Source organism: Pieris rapae, chromosome 11 (assembly GCF_905147795.1).
Source record: "Pieris rapae chromosome 11, ilPieRapa1.1, whole genome shotgun sequence".
Classification (NCBI taxonomy): domain Eukaryota; kingdom Metazoa; phylum Arthropoda; class Insecta; order Lepidoptera; family Pieridae; genus Pieris; species Pieris rapae.
In genome coordinates, this window is record NC_059519.1 from 1318542 (window position 1) to 1337272 (window position 18731).

The 18731-nt window shown below is 34.6% G+C and overlaps 1 protein-coding gene across 1 annotated transcript in view; it reads left to right on the forward strand.

Moving 5' to 3' along the window:
* Nucleotides 1-535: 535 nt before the first annotated feature.
* Nucleotides 536-18731, forward strand: part of LOC110999447 (adenosine receptor A2b) — a 38768-nt gene continuing 20572 nt past the window's right edge. Inside the window, exon 1 of the mRNA XM_022268505.2 lies at nucleotides 536-1199. Coding sequence (XP_022124197.1) covers nucleotides 791-1199 — 409 coding nt within the window. The 5' untranslated portion in view covers nucleotides 536-790. The remainder of the gene's footprint in view (nucleotides 1200-18731) is intronic.

Here is an 18731-nt window from a genome sequence, read left to right on the forward strand (position 1 = left end):
CGGCAGTGAGGTTGTTAATTGTTATCAGTTGATTTACCTTTACTTTAAAATCATTTCTTCGAACGTCACCTTTTTCACGCCCAATACAACAATTGTATAATAATCACTACATAGTATAAAACAAAGTCGCTTTCTCTGTCCCTATGTCCCTTTGTATGCTTAAATCTTTGAAACTACGCAACGGATTTTGATGCGGTTTTTTTAATAGATATAGTGATTCAAGAGGAAGGTTTATATGTCATTCATCAGTCATCAACATCCATTAAATAGTGGAGAAGTCTGAAGTACTGTTATATAATATAGATAACCCACATTTTTATATACAACGTTCACAGATTTTCTGTAGTGTATTTAGTATCAGCATTGCACCCGTGCGGAGCCGGGGCGGGTCGCTAGTTTTTATAATAATCGCCAGGGTCAATTCAAAGTGCTGCTGCTCACATGAAAATACTCGACCTAATGGATAGTCGCGCAAATGTAGGGCCTATTAAACTCAGTTTAGCTTTATAGGTCTCAATTTCGCTTTCAAGGGTAATCGCGCTGTCCGCAACAAGTACGCGCTGCGTGCGTCCCGTCCGCTGGCCGGCGTTTCGCGCCAACTTGTAGCTGCAGTACAAGGAAACGCGCCACACGATCGGGACACGGTCAAACTGAAATCCCCGCGAAACTCAAAACATTCCAATCCGTTAATATTTTAAAATGTTCTTAAAACTGTTGCGTCGTTATGTTTCCTTCAAATTGAAACGTGGTTATTTTTAATTTGAAGTACCTAGTTGCTTTTTATTAGAAAATGGAGGAGTCGAGCACGATTGGCCCGACGCCGCATCGGTCGCCGACTCCGGAACTTCACGCGACGTATACAAGTCTTGAGATCTTGGTGGCCCTGGTGGCTGTTGTTGGAAATGCGATGGTGATACATGTGTTTCGTCAAGACAGACGGTTGCGTCGACGGACAAATTATTATATCGTGTCGTTGGCTATTGCGGACTTTTTGGTTGGTTTGCTTGGGATTCCTTTTGCGATCCTGGCTTCAGTTGGACTGCCGAGAAATCTCTACGCCTGTCTCTTCACAGTGTCATTGCTGGTTATGTTATGTACGATCAGTATTTTCTGTTTAGTGGCAGTATCTGTGGATCGCTACTGGGCGATACTTCATCCAATGGGTTATTCGAGAAATGTTCGGACGAAAACGGCAATCTGTAAGTAATTAGATAATTTAAATTAATATTTTTAAATAAAGATTTCGTTTGATACATTATGTCGGACAGATTATTTTATTAATATTATCTAAAACTTTTATATCAAGGATTAGATCAAGATAAATAATAATAAAACATCTACCTATTAAGTATTACGTTACATTATAAATTATAAAATAGCTCATATTTTACAATTCATTAAATAATATTTTATATTCTAAGAGAGTTAATATGAGTTATATATTTTCAAATTACAAATTATTCGAGTTTGGCTCTATTTAAAACAATGTGAAAGTGAAACCCAATATAAAACTATAGTAGAAACCACGCAGATTTATCTGTCATTAATAAAAGAAAGTTTTGTCATAGCAATAAAACTTATTTCATATATCTCGAAAAACAACAAGAACTCGCCTCAGACTAAGAGTGGCTCCATTTAATAGGGCAATGTGTAACTTACTCGTAGTCTTTATTTATATAAAAAGTCACAGAGTAGATGATAAGAGTTTTTGTGTTTAAAAAGTTAGCTTATTTTCATACGTTTTATACATGAGTAATGCACTTCAATTGTTTATTTTTTCTAATCGCTAATCTTCTCCATTACTTATCGTCTAAGTGCTAGCAACGTTTTATAACCTGGGAATGTCATTTAGGATCTATTTGTTTATATATTAATATCTATTTAATTTGAAGATAGTTCATAATTTATCGGTCACCTGCAAATATTTTTATAAAAACGTCATCATCGTCGTCAACGAAATGTCGTCAAAAAATTTGCTTAATATTTAAAAATATTAATTTCAAAATTACATAATTCCACGTCTTATATTGCTAAAATATTTGTATAATTAAATATGGTAGGAATGTAAGGGTACGGTAGATACTTTAAGAACTCATTAGCAGACCTAAATGTGTTCATAGTAACCAGAAGCCCTTGTACAAATTTTGTTGATGATATAGAAATCACACCATGAGGTTTCTCCAAGAATTATAAGGGTACGCATTAACACCCACTCTCATCGGCACAGCTACTCATTTAGAAACATTGTTACTTTTCCACTAATTGCTTTAGCTTTCCAAAATATAATTGGATTTTTGATTACATCGTGACATTTCTGAATAATGACTGGAAATTATGATTGAAGAAGGGATTTAAATGGTTTCCCGGACAGGGCTATTTATTCAATGTCACAGAAATAATTCTTGTCCGTTATAATATTTACACAAAAAATTTCTTAATAAACGCTGAGTAGGTTCTGCAATAACAGTTCTGTTATACCCAAAATAAATTAGAAGTACCCGGCAACGCACTCGCGATCCCTCTGGCATTGAGAGTGTCCGTGGGCGGCGGTGTCACTTAACATCAGGTGAGCCTCCTGCCCGTTCGTCCCCTGTTCTATAAAAAAAAAGAAGAAAAATTGTATTTTAATACCTTATCCGTTACTACGTAGTCAAACGAAACTTCTGCCATTGGCATTTAAAAAAAACTAGTCATTTTCGCTGCGGGCACCGCGGACCTAGAAACAGCATACTAATAATAATTAAACTCGAGCCTATACCCCAGTATGTTCAATGACAAAAGTAGCCATAACCGGCATCAGTTACTCTATTCTTAGATCTTTTGATCCATCAAGAGATCTATCTAAACTTTTGTTTAGACTATACTATTACTTCAAAGAAACAATTTTGTTCAATTATTGATTTATAACAATTTCTAGTCTTAACTTCCCAGCGTTTCACTACTCTCTCACCGAGCACTCTCTATAACTAATACACCCCGCACCATTGGTGCTAAATCAGAATAAATATATTTTTTAGAATTCAATTAGACTTATACCTTAATGCCGGCACTGATTTAAATGCAGACCCTATAAAAAACCTACCCTAGTGGTGAAACTGTTGAAAATCACACGAATAAGGGTCCGAAGTATTATAGTATACTCATCTGAAAGCTCAAGCTAAGTTATGATATTGAGTGTAATCTCCAATATCCATGTATCTTCCCATTAGGGCTAAATCCAAGTATATAGGCTCTCGTATTATTCATGATATCCGTTTGCAACTGAATTATTATAATATATTATAATATATATACACTTTAGGTACAATACTGGAATTTAAATGGCAAGATACCAACGAGATTATTTAAAGGGAACTGTATTGTTCATGCCGTGGTTGCGTATTATTTTTAGATGAATCATATTAGGTGGAAAATGAATTTTTGCTTTTTTGGCAGAATTATTTTATATAGACAGATTATAGTGTTATTATTGTAGAGTTATAATGACTACCTTTTGGGTTTTTTCTAAGAAAGACTTGTATTGAACAGGATTGCTCATTCAAAAGAAGGCTTTTTTTATAGAATAGGGGGCAAACGGGCATAATATATTTTTATTAACAGATTTATCTCTTATCTCTCTGCATGGTCAAGGGTCCACTGTCATGTTAATTGTCATTGTAATGTCAGCTAAACTAACTTTGCTACGCCATCAAAAGATCGTAACGAAAGCATGCCTAAATAGGCCTACGGGGCGTTTTCGTAACTGCGTAGCAATTGCTACGTAATTGAAACCGTTTTCTACTCTACGAGTTTTTATTAAAATTACGAAAATATTTATATACTTTTATTATATATTATTTGGGTAACGATGTTCATTTGAATCCTTACAATGCTTTGATCAAAAACATCAAACAAAACCAATGGAATGATGAAAAGAAAATAATATTCTTTAAAAATTAGTTTAAGCTTAATATATCTTTCAACAACTCATTATAACTAAAGTTTTTGTTTAATTAAGGTTCCATCTTCCTTTGATCATGATTTGAAATCAGGTTGGCAATAAAAAATAAATAGGGTCATCGCGAAAGGAATGCAGTATCAATTGTTGTAATATAATAACAGTAATAAAATATAACTACTTGTCGAGATCTCTTTGATATACTATATTAGGTAAGCATATGCATATTGAATTGAAAACATATACAAAAAATGTGTATCTGTTCTAGTGTACCACGTGAAAGTTCTTAATGATCTTATTTTTCGAAATACTATCTACTACAAGCAACTTTACAGAAATTTGTTAAATGAAGTAAAATTAGATAGAGTTTAACAAAAGGATTTTATTATCATGGGACTTGCATATAAACATTACAATTATTTTACCTTATTATTACTAAGATTATTACAGAATTTCATTAATTGTAATATAATAATTATTACTATCATTGTTATCGTTATAATATATTTTTGTTATTTATGGTTTCGCATCTCTTAGAATCAAACATGATATGGACAAGGAAAAGATAGCATGTAGACGAAAAATGTGACGCGTAACCGATATAAGTGACGCGTAACTGAAACATGTGACGGTATTTTTTTTCCACCGCGAATAAAGAAGTTTCACTTCAAAAACCAACTGTATTTCATTATAAATACAGAAATAATATTATAATATTTAGCTAGTACATGCCGTCTGTGTCGTCAGTCTAAGGCCACCGTACAATTTCATTGGTTTGAACGAACAAACCTTTTAGTTATTTATTTTATGTATAGGTAACTAGGATTTGACTTGGGATTGGACCAATGGACTTTCTTTCTTTTTGCACATTAAGATTCGATTGAAGGAAAACATCACGAGGAATCGGCTTGCCTTAGATCCAAGTCGGATCCAAGGAGGCTGATCACCTAATTGTCTGTTAGATAAATGATCATGAAACAAATACGGTAGCATCACTGATTTATATTATTTAATCGAATATGCCATTTACAATGTTTAAAGCTTTTAATATTAAAATGACAGCTTTTATTTATTTTGAAAACGCGTGTTATCGCGAGTTATTATGACACTATTTTACATTTGGTTAAAATTAGCCATATCATGTAGGTTGAGGTCGGTGACATGAATCGTAAATTCTTCGTACCTACATAAGAATCTGTATCAATTTTTTTATCTGTATAAAATATATTTAAAAATCCTTGCTTGCTTGAAATGGGCACATAGACAGAAAGTTCACTGGTGCACAACCAGGGATCGAACCTACGACCTCAGGGATGAGAGTCGCACGTTGAAGCCACTAGGCCAACACTGCTCCATATTTGTTTATTAATCATAAAATTTCTGGTAACATTGTATTTTGATTGCTTCGTAGGTTTATCATATAATCTTAATGATGTATTATCGGCCCTTTGCCGGAAAATCCGAAAAAGCTTTACTTGATCACGTAACAATACGTATGTATTTGTCGCTTTTGTATGTAATGTTTAATTTATTACTTATTTATTTATTTATTAACACTTCGCTACATTACAATATAGAGCACTGTTGGCCTAGTGGCTCTCATACCTGAGGTCGTAGGTTCGATCCCGGGCTGTGCACAAATGGACTTTCTTTCTATGTGCGCATTTAACATTTGCTCGAACGGTGAAGGAAAACATCGTGAGGAAACCGACATGTCTTAGACCCAAAAAGTCGACGACGTGTATCAGGCACTGGAGGCTGATCACCCACTTGCCTATAAGATTAAAAAATGATCATGAAACAGATTCAGAAATCTGCTGCCAAGACCTAAAGAGGTTGTAGCGCCATGATTTATTTACTATTACATTACAATATAAAAATTGAATGTATTAAATGAAAAGGAGGCGACTGGCAACTGGCGCCCTTATCACTTTCGAGCGATTTATTCCAGGCAACCACTGTGAGTAAAGAAAAAGAATGTTTTAAATTACATATTTTACTACGTTGCCTGGACACGTCCATGTATTAAGACTTAATAATAATAATAAATAATTTATTTGACAAGATAGAACAATAAGATCGTTCAACAACATCAGCTATACAAGGGTTCTTAGTTACTTTGCTCATATCCTGTCAGGAACTAGAACCTAGAACTGGTGTGACCATCTTGATTCTCACGGTAGCTGTGCTAAGATAAACAATAGACCCAAAGTGGAGATATCACACCACCTTCATCAATGAAGAATAGTACTGAGAAGAAAGATGAATCCAGTACGCTACTTAATTAATGTATCGTACAGTAATTATCTTATTTTATTGCATAGCATTAACTCGACTGTGAGTCTCTAAGTATGACTCTCTCTCTCGATGGGCTTTTAAGTGACGTCACAAGCGATCATGTGCCTACGATGAATGTACTTTTACTTCATACTACGTCATGAAATGGAAACCGACAGGATCGGAAATCGATTTATTATGAAAATTACTTGGGAATAATATTACACACTTTTTATCCAGTAATGGGTTCTCAAGGGATTTTTTGCGGAAGTAAGTGGTTGGTACGTGAACGTTTTAATAATTTGATTGCGATAAATGTATATAATTGAAACTTTTAATGATTTTAAAAATAAAACGTGCTGAGGTGAATTGCTGCTTGGTGTATTTGCATGTTTTTGCTTTGTGATTATCTGTATTATATAATTCGCCAATGTTTCGGGTTTTCTCGAACTATGACATCCATTATCAGGATATTGATCTTTTCCTCAGCATGCACCTATGGACTTTCTTTATATGTGCGCATTTAACATTCGCACAAACCCAGAAACTGGCTTGCGTTATACTCAAACACATGCAGAAATCTAAAACCCATACCTAAAAAGGTTGAAACGCCACTGATTTATTAGATTTTTAATATTGATTGTACTGACTTATCCGGATAAGGCACTGAACATTACAATGGAGCCTAGGATAAATCGTCTAAGAGCTAGCAACGTTTTTGAGAAAGAATTTCAGGTAGGCCAATTTTTTGATATTCTATCTCTCTCACTCTCCCGCACGTCATATGGACTATCTGGCTGGTGGTAGTGGTTGCGTTCATCAGTTACTGAAATGCTTGTTTTCCTGACGTTGCTAGCTCTCGTACTAAAAATATAGATTAGAAACGTAGAAATATCTTATATCAAGTCCGAACATAAAAAGTATGATGACATAAGGATTGCACGGGGACAATGTTCAGGAAATCGTTCATCTCAGTTCACAGGAAGAAGTCGTTGTGCGGAGGCGTGGCTCGTCACCATTGTCACGTATGGACTAGCCTTGATCTCATCTAGCCACCAATAGAGAACGAAATTGGCGTGAGCCGAATTTTTAAATTATTTAAAAACGTTATATCTTATATGTAATAATAATATTGCGTTGATTTATGTGAGTATATTAAAAAATATAAGGAATTTAAATTAACTGTTTTGTTAGGTAAATCTGCCACCATTAGAAACATTACTATAATGTTTAACGATAATAATATTCTAATAATATCTTGAAGAAGTAAGTGCTATTTATTTCATATAGTGAGTACGCTCGCCAAAGAAATAATTATCCGAAAATTCAAAAGACATTTCTCAGTATTGCACATAGTTTCATGACACCATGATCACCCAACTTAACCTAACCTAATTTTTGATTCAAGATTTTGAACCTTATTCTATGGTTCAAAATCTTCCTAAATTATTTCTACATGCGTAATTCCTTTTTTTTATAGAACAGGGGGCAAAGTAGCAAGATGCTGATCTGCTTAGTGACATGCTAGGTGATACCGCCGCCCATGGATACTCAATTCGATTGCTTCCGCGTGCATTGCCGGCCTTTTAATTTTTTTTAACCTTTTGTTTATTGAAGTTCGGAAATAGTTCAGTTTGTTAAACATTTAAAGCCAACGTAGCAGGGCCGGATTTAGAGGCCTGGGAGCCTCGGTAACAAAGGTACTCCCTGGCGCTAAATTTATATCAAATAAAATTAACTATTTTTACAGTCGAGTTTTTCAATCAATAATTTATTGTAAAACCAAGTAGTTCCTTTTAGTATTTAACAAATATATACAAATATATCATTAGAAAAGTTAAACAACTTTTCCGATAAGTAAATACCTACTAGTAAACACTAGTATTTATGTACGGAATTTAAAACATTTTTTTTCCGAAGTCTCTATTGCCGCCCGCCCCTAAATCCGGCCCTGCTGCGTTGATTTATTTCATCATCCAATACCGCGTCATATGGTCCGATTATAATAGCTCAAAGGTATGGCAGTGGTTCAAAACAATTGATGTCACAGGATTAGTCACAAAGGGGAATTAAAGTAATCTATAGAATTATTTATATAACAAGATGATGTCCCTTGGAAGATGGGACGGGCTTTGGTATGGGATCATGGACATGTTTTCCCCGTCTCACCTCCTTCGGAGAAGCAGAAAACTTGGGGCAGCCGCAGAGCAGAAAATAAATTTTAATTAGAGCCTGGTGATCCGGTTACCTCGGAGTTGGTGCTTCCCTCGCTCAATGACATCATAAATCCTTTTAAATTTGTTTAAATTTTCTCCTTTTTATTTTTAATGATTTTTTTTAACGCAAAATTGTTAATACTGTATATTTGATTATGTTTTGGTTTTAATCAACGATATTATTCCTTCCATATGCAAAGGATCATTAAATCGCTGTTATACAATATATTATTTTGATGTTGGTGCTGTTGCAAGTGGACACTTATAATTGTGGATTTACTTGAGCTCGTGAATCTCATACCGTCAATAGACACTGACAAAGCCAAGAGGCTCGCAAGATGGCGGCCTTTTAGGAGTTGGTATGCTGCTATCTTGAAGGTCCCATAGTCGAATTCAGATATATTTGAGGGGGCAGCTGTTTCCACATAGTGTTGTTACGGTTAGTTATTACTGCCAAAACTGAATCGCTAGGTCTCCCGTATTTCTGTTTAATTTATTTTAAATGTAAGTGAAGAATAAAGATTTTATGAATACCTTAAAAATCGGCCAAAAGATTCGTTTAATTGGAGCCCGGAATAAGTGTAGGTGTAAACGTATTTAAAGGTAAAACGAAAATAAAATGAAGAAGAAAAGAATTTGCGTTTATTACTTTGTGTAAAAAGCCTGTATCAGTAAGCGATATGTTTAATCTTGCAAGTGGATTTCTGATGATACATATTACATAGCAATAATAATGCTCTAAATGTTATAATGTTTATTAGTAATAATAATAATTAAATATACAATTCTTAATATTATAAAAAATAGAAAATAAAAAAAAAATGAAAATGTTTGGTTCCTGTGGCAGAGTACCTTTATCCCTGGAAGCATTACCTCGCTGTATTGCGATACTTATTTGTTGAAGGAGGAAAGCACCAGATCTATGTGGAACCAGCAGCCCACTGTAGCAAGAAAAACGTACCAATTCTTTAAAGGCCGACAACGCACTGGCGCCTCCTCTGGCATTGAGGGCAGTGGAATTATTTAATTTTATATAAAAAACAACTTTTCTGGACCAATCCATTAAAACTACTTTAACAAATAAAGACGCGAATCGATTATATTTACATTACTCGACGTTTGACCGCTGTATAACAATCGATAGTAATCAATGCAGCAAGTTTTCATTAATATGTGACAAAAGGTTGTTTTAAATTTTGTAGTACTTGCGTAGGAGTACTTTCTCCAGTCTGTTCACATGCATAAACTATTTCTCCGTTTGACCAATGACAATTAAACAAAACACCATCGTGTCGTCTTTTGTTATACATATCCCGCATAGGAAAGAGGAGGTAAAAAATTACTACAACAAATACGAGTACATGATATAACAAAAAAATAGATATAATATGTATGTTGTGCCGGATACCGAATATTCGGCAAACCTTAAAGCCGGATACCCGAACATAGTCGAGAGCTGTACTTAACGATTCCCAAACTAACGATCTTGACTAAAGTTTACCTGTCAGTGCTTATAGATATATGCTTGAAATATTTTATCTAACATAATAAATATTCTTAAATTTAACCGGTGATTTCTGCACAATAAATTATAAAATGAAAATATATCAGTGCATAAAAAGGTGCCCCAAAAAAAGAAAAGGTGCATAGAAGCGGAAACAGGAAGTCGATGGAGGAAGAAAGCCATGGACAGTGAATTAGAAAAAGCTGGAGAAGGCTTTAACGATACCTAACGATCGACGGTACTGAATTTCGATTAAATATAGGACATATAATGTAAAAAAATTAAGCTATTATATTACATATATGTATATTAATATCTTTTTTGTCATGATTGGAAATTAAACGGGCTTTATTATTATTATTATCTGTGTATTTGACCTCGATGTTACAATGCTATCATAAAATATGGTTATTGTAAGTGGTACATAGACAACCTCAGACATCGCATAAAATACGTTGGCCCATTAGCAGTATATTACGAGTCGTTAAAGTTTTATAGAGACCAAAAGAGTACATACACAGTTCAACCGTCGTACAGGTAGACATAGACGTAATAAATTATCAAGAATTTGGAATGATTATCCCTTCTAGACTAGGAATTTGTAATATTTGCGAAACGGTAAATGTTAATTAGTTTGGTGCATTGTAGCAATACTAGGAAGCCTCATATTTCATTGAAGAATTCACCATTCATTTATCCAGGGCTGGCGCGACATATAGGCGCCCGTTCCCTGCGGCGCCAAGCCGACTTTTCCTGAAATTGTGCGACAGTCGCGTGTCGGGGCCCGCCCTTTGCACTGCACTATGAAACCTCTTCATTTTGCAATATTCATTGTTATAATTGTGTCAGTAAATGGTAAAATAAGTGGAGGACCGCGCGGACGATTCGATGACAAGAATCATCGAAAAACCTCGCACCATGTTACAGCCCATCACGCCCACTACTCGTACCATCCGCCCAGTGAAATACATTTTATGTGCCGACTCTGCTCGAATTTCGCACCCTATCCAGTCTACCATGGAGTACTTCCGACATATATTTACAAGTATCGCGAATCGACTGGAAGATTCGGCTACCTTCTAAGCGGACTGGCGTTGTACAACCTTGGCCGAGCCTCGGCTGAACACTGGGATTACACGCACTTTTACTCGATAAATAGAAACGAAAATTGTTCTATGCAAGTGATGGACCAGAAACATTTCGAGGAGACTCCATTCCCTTGTTTCATGATGTCGTCGTTCATGGATCGATCGCCGGAGAGTTTAATCCCCAATCCTGAGGCGTTGGACATAACTTCACCTCAAATTGATGTCAGACCGTATATATCGCATACAGGATCAGCTCTGCAAGTGACTCGGGACCAGGAGTGTGTTATCTGGCACAATGCTACTAGTTCCCGGGAAAAGAACGTGATACCGTGTGCTCTGCTGAAGGAATATGCGGAGACAATGAAGCCATCCGGAATTCCTGTGTACATATGGCTTCCAGTAACTATTGGGACAGTCATAACTATATACATCCTTTGCCAATGTTGTTGTAAGAGCAAGTCGAGGAAGGATGAATCCCTCAAGCCGAGTGTGATAAGGTTTTACTCTCACTATTATTACTAAGATTAGAATGGCACACACCAGTCAGAGTACCTATAGATGAATATTTTAGTACAATGCAGTGATTGTGTGGGCTTTAACGTAAAGAAATGCCTGTGAGTGTATTGTGTGTAAGCTTATATTCTTTAAAATGTTGTATGCGTAATGATTAATAAATACCTTCCTTAAGATGAAGACTAAACTAAAGGCCTGTATTCACTTTGATTAATGAAGAATGGAGAAAACAAGTGTGGACTGCGACTGATTAGTGCAGGTGATTAGTAAAGTGATTAGAATCGTGTTCTATTTGTTTTGTGACGTCGCGTACGCCCTCCCTTCCCCCTCACTTGCAGTGTCCCTGCCAAACTATATGACAAATGAATTTACTAAACAGAGCCACTAAACAATAATTGGACACTACTTAAACTACACACCTGCACTAATCAATGTAAATTACTAATCACTTGCACTCGCACTAATCAAAGTGAATACGGCCTGTATTAAGGTGTTTGTTTAAATAGTTATTACTGATGAATTATATAAGTGTTTAGTTACTTATTGTATCATATTTCGGCCATACTACGCAGACCAGATGAGAACTTGGAGTGTCGTGGTTAGAGAAAAAGATCACGTAACCGTTCACCAACTAGGTGGACAGATCACCGGAGAAACCGGTGGAAAGAGATAATCCGGATGCTACCTTGCTGACCATGACCCTCATTTTTACCGTTTTTATTAGGCACGCGATTAAAGAGAGATATAGTTATTTATCGTTGAATTTCGTGAAGCACCTAGCTGGTCATATGGCTACATGTCAGGCTTTGCGGCTTTTTATATAACCTTAAATTTGGTTAAAATAAAAAGAAGTTAACTTAAACATGCAGAATATGTGGTTGCACCATAAAATTTACTTTTAACATGGAACCTTGTAAAACAGATCGAAATTTTACACGTCGCACATTATGGCGTATTTAAACCAATATTTCCGTACCACAGTTAAAAATAATATGTTACAAATTATTCTGAAATTCATAGTGGCCATTAACAAATCCGGTATTTTATTGTTGTTGCTTGGCACCATTTTCTATAACAGTGTTATTTCGTCTATATTCAAGTATTAAAATAGTTTTTATGTCATAAACGCTTTTCCTCAATAAATTATAAGATACGTAAAATGACGCAAAGAATGACAGCAAACTGAAAGGCAAATTATGTGAACTGACGTTTTTCTAATCTATTTATTACAGTTCCGTAGAAAATAGAGCTTGTTAGATATAACTCTTAGGGTCTGTTTCACAATGTATGGATAAAGTACCAAATAGCTACACATAAATTAGTCGGAAGATAAAAGTTCCGAATCAGAAACTTGGCGATGACGAATAGCGCTATCTAACAGTCGTGAAACGCAACAATAGTGTTTATTCTACCAATAAGTAATATATAGCTTATTTGGAACTTATCCGGACATTGTGAAACAGACCCTTAATAATTTAAGTTATCCGACTGTTAAGTATATTCATGCAGCAATGTTTACAATAAATTAATATATTATAACTTAATAATTTAAGTTACAAATAAATTTTATACACGTAATCGAATTTTTCATTATGAATCATGTGAAGTTTCGCTTCGTGGAAAGCTTGCAAAGGCGTAATGAACTTTTGCCATTCAAGCTATACAACAAATATTTGAACTGAAACAATAGGTCGAGGATCGTCTACTTCATTGTTTTTTAGAATTACTTTTAAAGGTCATTTAAACACATTTAAAGTTCTCATATTATCATAAATCAAATATAAATTGCAATGAATTGGAAATTTTTAACACACTTGTCATTGTTTGATTCACGGGCGACATTAAGTAAATAATAAAAAAAATATAAATCTATAGACTTTTACACTTTACTGGTTTTATAAATGTCAGTAATTATGTATCTAAATAAGAATAGCATTTAAACATTGGTCGTCACTTGCTTCTCACTCGCTACGCTTAGGGTAATATAGAAACGCGAACTTTCAAATTCAAATTAACACAAAAACACTTATAAACATCTAAATAGAAGTTAAATTACTGATAAATTTACATTTATTACCAGTTCGCAAGTCAAGGGCGTAGAGCGGGCAATAAGAACTGGCAACTGGCCACTCTTTAATCGCGAAGTTTTGAGTCATACAAATTGAACTAAGCAAATCAATCCCAAGGACTAAGATCATTCAAATATTCATCAAATGTATAAAAACCCTTATTGATTAATTTACGTTTAACGAGAGTTTTGAATTTATTTAGTGATAATTTTCTAATTTCGCTTTGACTTATGATAATTCGATTTGGACGTATGGGAAATACACTTATTGTAAGGTAAATAAATTATACAACGAGTAATATAAGATTACGCTACTAGACGTCATTGTATTGGATTTTGAGATGCGGAAGTGACAGTGACAGCTGCGCGAATAGCGACAGCTACTTTTACAGGTGTGAGCAATATTTTAAACTTATCTGTCTACCTATAGGAGTCATGAACTGTGGCATTCAGATTCTTACACTATTTTTTCAAAGGGTATCTAGTTACAAGTTGTCTAGTTAACTAGAAAAACGGTACAAGGACGATTTGCGTAATGAATATTAGATGCTCTGGTGTCTAATTAGCGTCTAATTATCATAATTCTGCGAGGTGACAGGTTGGCTGTTAATTAGATGCGAAGTTGTACAAAGGAAAACTCTTTTTAGTTTTATGTGGCAACATAGCTTTCAGATATAAAAGTCTTTATAAATCTTAAATTAAAGATAATATTACAAAATTAAAATTGTTTATCATGGCAACGAACACGATACATTTTTCTTCTAATTGGTTCTATGTGGCAACACAGGTTCGATATTTTGTTTGCTTTCGATATGTTGTATGCTAATCACAGCTGTATTTTAATGGTAAATACGGTAGTGAGAGAATTGTCTGCAGTTGACTTTTGTCTACCTCAGGTCGTCGTGTCAGAGCACTTAACTCCTGTCTGTATCACATCAACGTCCGCCATTCTTAACACACTTTTTATCGACACTATGAGCTACCAGCCAGATGCCATCGAAGTATCGGCGAACCAATTCGTCTTTGGTTCCTTCAAGAGAGTACCAATTCTCAAACGACAGGAAACGCACTCTAAGAGCGGGATACTTTTACATTAGATGATGATGGTATTTCATTTGGCTTCGTGTTTAGGAATTAAATATTGTGACATATTTAAATTTGTTAACGTCATATGCATCAATAACTCAAGGATTTTGGCTTGATTCCAGATCTTGGAATACATTGACCTCATAAATTAATTTGTTTTATTGTAAGATCTGTCACTAAGAGAAAAATAGTAAAACAGATGATATTTCTAACGAAACTACTGTGGTCTCAGGCAGAATGACCAGCGCTGTGGAACACTCTGCTCCTCAGGATAATGCCGACCCTAGGGCCAATTACATCCGTAGCACACACGAATTACATACTTAAACATACCTTGTTCTTTTAAAAATAAATTGTTTTCTATCATTCTTTTTTTTTATTTAATTTATTGTTTTTTCTAATTTCTAAAGAATAATGAATATTCTTTTAGAGTGTGTTGTTAGTATTAAATCTTATGTTATGTCTGTTATGTCTAAACAATAACTATGTCAATTAATGTACTTCAATTTTTTTTAATCGATCTCAAAACACTTTTTTTACGTTTCAAATTGATGTAATAAGTGCCTTTTTCCCGTAAGGAGCAGGATGAAGTGATTATGACGGACTGTAATAATAAAAACACATTACAAACAATATCGTAAATATATATAATAAAAAAAATTAGGACAGCGCAAGCAGTTTCTTCCTGACTGGTATTAATCAATAAAATACTCCAGGCGATTCAGCAGGACTGCGATTGGGTTACAGATCATAACGTACCTAGCCGTAGCTAGTCTACTCCTTACTGTTATTGGTTTTATTCTCACTTGGTGTTCAAGAATCGTCAAATGTGCACGTCTCAGAGGTTGTAAATATATTATATATGTGTATATATATACACACATATATTTACACGTTTTAAATACATAATATAAAAATTAATAAAAAGTAAATTGAAACAAATTTAAAAACCCTTGGTTCATATGTAGTTTTAACGCTGGCAGCATTTCCAAACTTTTTAAATTTAATCGAAATAATAAGTTTAGAAAATTGTTTTAATAAACGATATTACCTAGTAAAATTATATAAATGTTTTATTATAGTCCAGCGAAATTTGGCGTTATAGCTCAATAAAATTGATGGACTCGTAGGCGCCAACATAATTGTTAATTGTCATAACAATTAAAAACCTATGGGGTGATTTCTAGGAATTGTCTATTATGCGACGTACTTTTACGTCAAGTATACATCATGTTCGCTGATACAAGAAATAATAAAATATGAGTCTAAGAAAACCAGAAATCTTACTTATATTTCTCACCACTGTCTATAAAAATTTAATCTTTTGGTAGGTACGTAAAGAATGTGAATATCTGTAATACTGCCTGCCAGTTTTACTTTTATTCATTAATGGGGTTATACAAATCAATAGCTTAACCACCTTTTAACGTCTGGCTTCATGATCTTTTGTCTATGATCACCTTCTTGTCTATTAAGATCTTCCTTCTCTGGCTGACACATGCAATAGACTTTTTCAGTCTGAGGCAAACCGGTTTCCGTATGATGTTTTCCTTCATCGTTCGAGCGAATGTTAAATGCGCACATAGAAAGTCCGTCGATGCACAGTCGGGATCGAACCAACGACCTCAGAGATGAGAGCACGCTGAACATGTGTATGGCTCAGAATATATTTTAAAGTTGTTCGACAAATCGAAGCAGGCTCTTATGAAACACGTCACGAAGTACAATCTAAAAGTTTTACGATACAGCAAAGTTCATCGTCATGTAAGAGAAATAAGTAATGGCATGTCCTTCACACAGAGTAAAGCGAATTTTCTCTGGAATTTTGGTTTAGTCTATACCAAATTTCAAAGGCAAAAAATATTCATTGCATTCCTTATATTCATATTTTATAGATGGCATGTTATAATTTTATTGCAATAAGAACCTTGGTTAGCCACAGCAATGTTCTGAGAGATCATGCTTTAATATACTTATTTCCATTCTTAAATATTTTTAAACTTAAGATTATTAACATTATTTATTTATTATATTTGCTTAGGCTTCACGTTGCGACAAAAGAGTATGTAGTTAACATTATTAATAAACTTAGTTAACTTTAGTTACTATTGAACGACGCACTACTACACTAACAGAAAGACCTTTGGTACATTGGCCACGTACCAATGGTCTTTCTGTTAGTGATGCCAACTTGGAGGTTTTCCGCCCAAATGTAGGATTACCGTTTTTAGGGGGTACTTTCAAGATTTAAAAAACTGCACGATTCTACAAAATTTATATTAAGCCTAGAAACCAAACCAAACCTGCCTCTAAGTGAAATATTAAAAAAGCTAAATAATATAAAAATTTTGTACTTGAATGAATTTTTTAAATTACCTCTCATTGATGCATGCTTTAGACGCCAAATAACCACAAAATAACCGAAATCAAATCCCGCCATTCCTCTCTGCCATGTACCACCTGCTGTTTTTTAATGTGGTCTATCCACTTTATAAGTGTGGTCTCCATCTTTTTCGTTTGCTGTATAGTACAAACGTAGCGAAAGACAAATTCCTGTTGTTGTTACAGGTTTATTGACATACGCGGCCTAATTTGTAAAAAAATACCGGCTATACGTGGTACGAAAGTTTATAGATAATTTGAGAAGCCAATAGATTCCAAATTTAAAATACAATTTGAAATCTGTTCGCTACTAAAATTTGCTGTAAGCCGCGACGATAATCTTTATAGTCGTCCCGACTTTAATTTTTTTGTACTGCGCAGTACGTATCAGTGCTACGGATATTGAGAAAACTATATTGAAATTTTATACAAATCAGTTTGCTATTATAACGATACCATACAAAAATAAAACTATGTTACTTAAACTTTATAAATCATCTCACAGTACAAAAACACTAAGGAGTTTGAAGCCTGAAGGTCTACACCGCAGTATGTGTACTTTAAATTCTTTACAAGTTGAAGAGTTACGAGAAAAATAAAAATAAAAACGAAATGAAAACATTAAATAATCATAATAATACAGCGCCGCTTGCAACTGTTTAAAGCGCAAATTTGACGTTAGAACAGTAGGTACTCCCACATGGAGTACTGTTCTTTTTACCAGCTCTTTCCACTTGATCATATTCAACGAAGAATAATTCGAATCGTCGACGACTAGTCTCTTTCTGAGTGGCTTTGCGTTGCGTAGAGATGCGGGGTCTCTTTACATCTACAACGTTTGTTGTTCGGACTTATACCTAGACAAGTGAGTTGCATTATCGTACGTCAAGGCAAAATACAAAATACCATCCGTACTTTGACGTCAATGGTTCCACAACGGAACCCGCTGCCTGCTGAAGTATGTCCGAACCAATTTGACCTAGGGTCCTTCAACAAATTCTTAAAAGGCCGGCAGCACGCTTGCGAGCCTTCTGGTAATGTGAATGTCCATGGGCACTTAGCATCATGTGAGGGTCCTGCCCGTGTGACTGCTGTAACATAAAAACAACATCATAGTGATTATAAAGATTAAATAAAAATGTTAACTTAAATAAATAGAAAGTATGTGCTACAAAGTAAAACCTATATAAGAAAATTATGTGTGAGTCGAAAAAAGGTTTCTTGTGTAACGCCTCATATAGGACGTTAGGCGTACAATAACTTTAAGTAAGCATCGTTAAATGCCCTTTCTAAGAAGATTTTTCTACACTATATTCTTTTAATACAATGAATTATAATCAACAAAGCAAGAAGTCAATTTAGATCTTTGTCTTAATAGAAACTAAGAAGTGTTATTGGATACTTTTAAATAAAACTTTAGTTAGTCTGGACTTCAGGTTTCTGAATCTGTTCGATGATGTCAAGTAAATAGGCAAGTAGGTGATCCGTCATTTTTGAGGCTAAGGCAAGCCGGTTTTCCCAAGATGTTCCTTCACCGTTTGAGCGCATGTTAAATACAGAATTAAGTCAAGATTGAGAGTTAGTAGAAGCTACTAGGCCAATACTGCCCTATTTTATTAAATTAAGTTAGTTTTTAATTACTTATTAGTGTTAAGTTAGG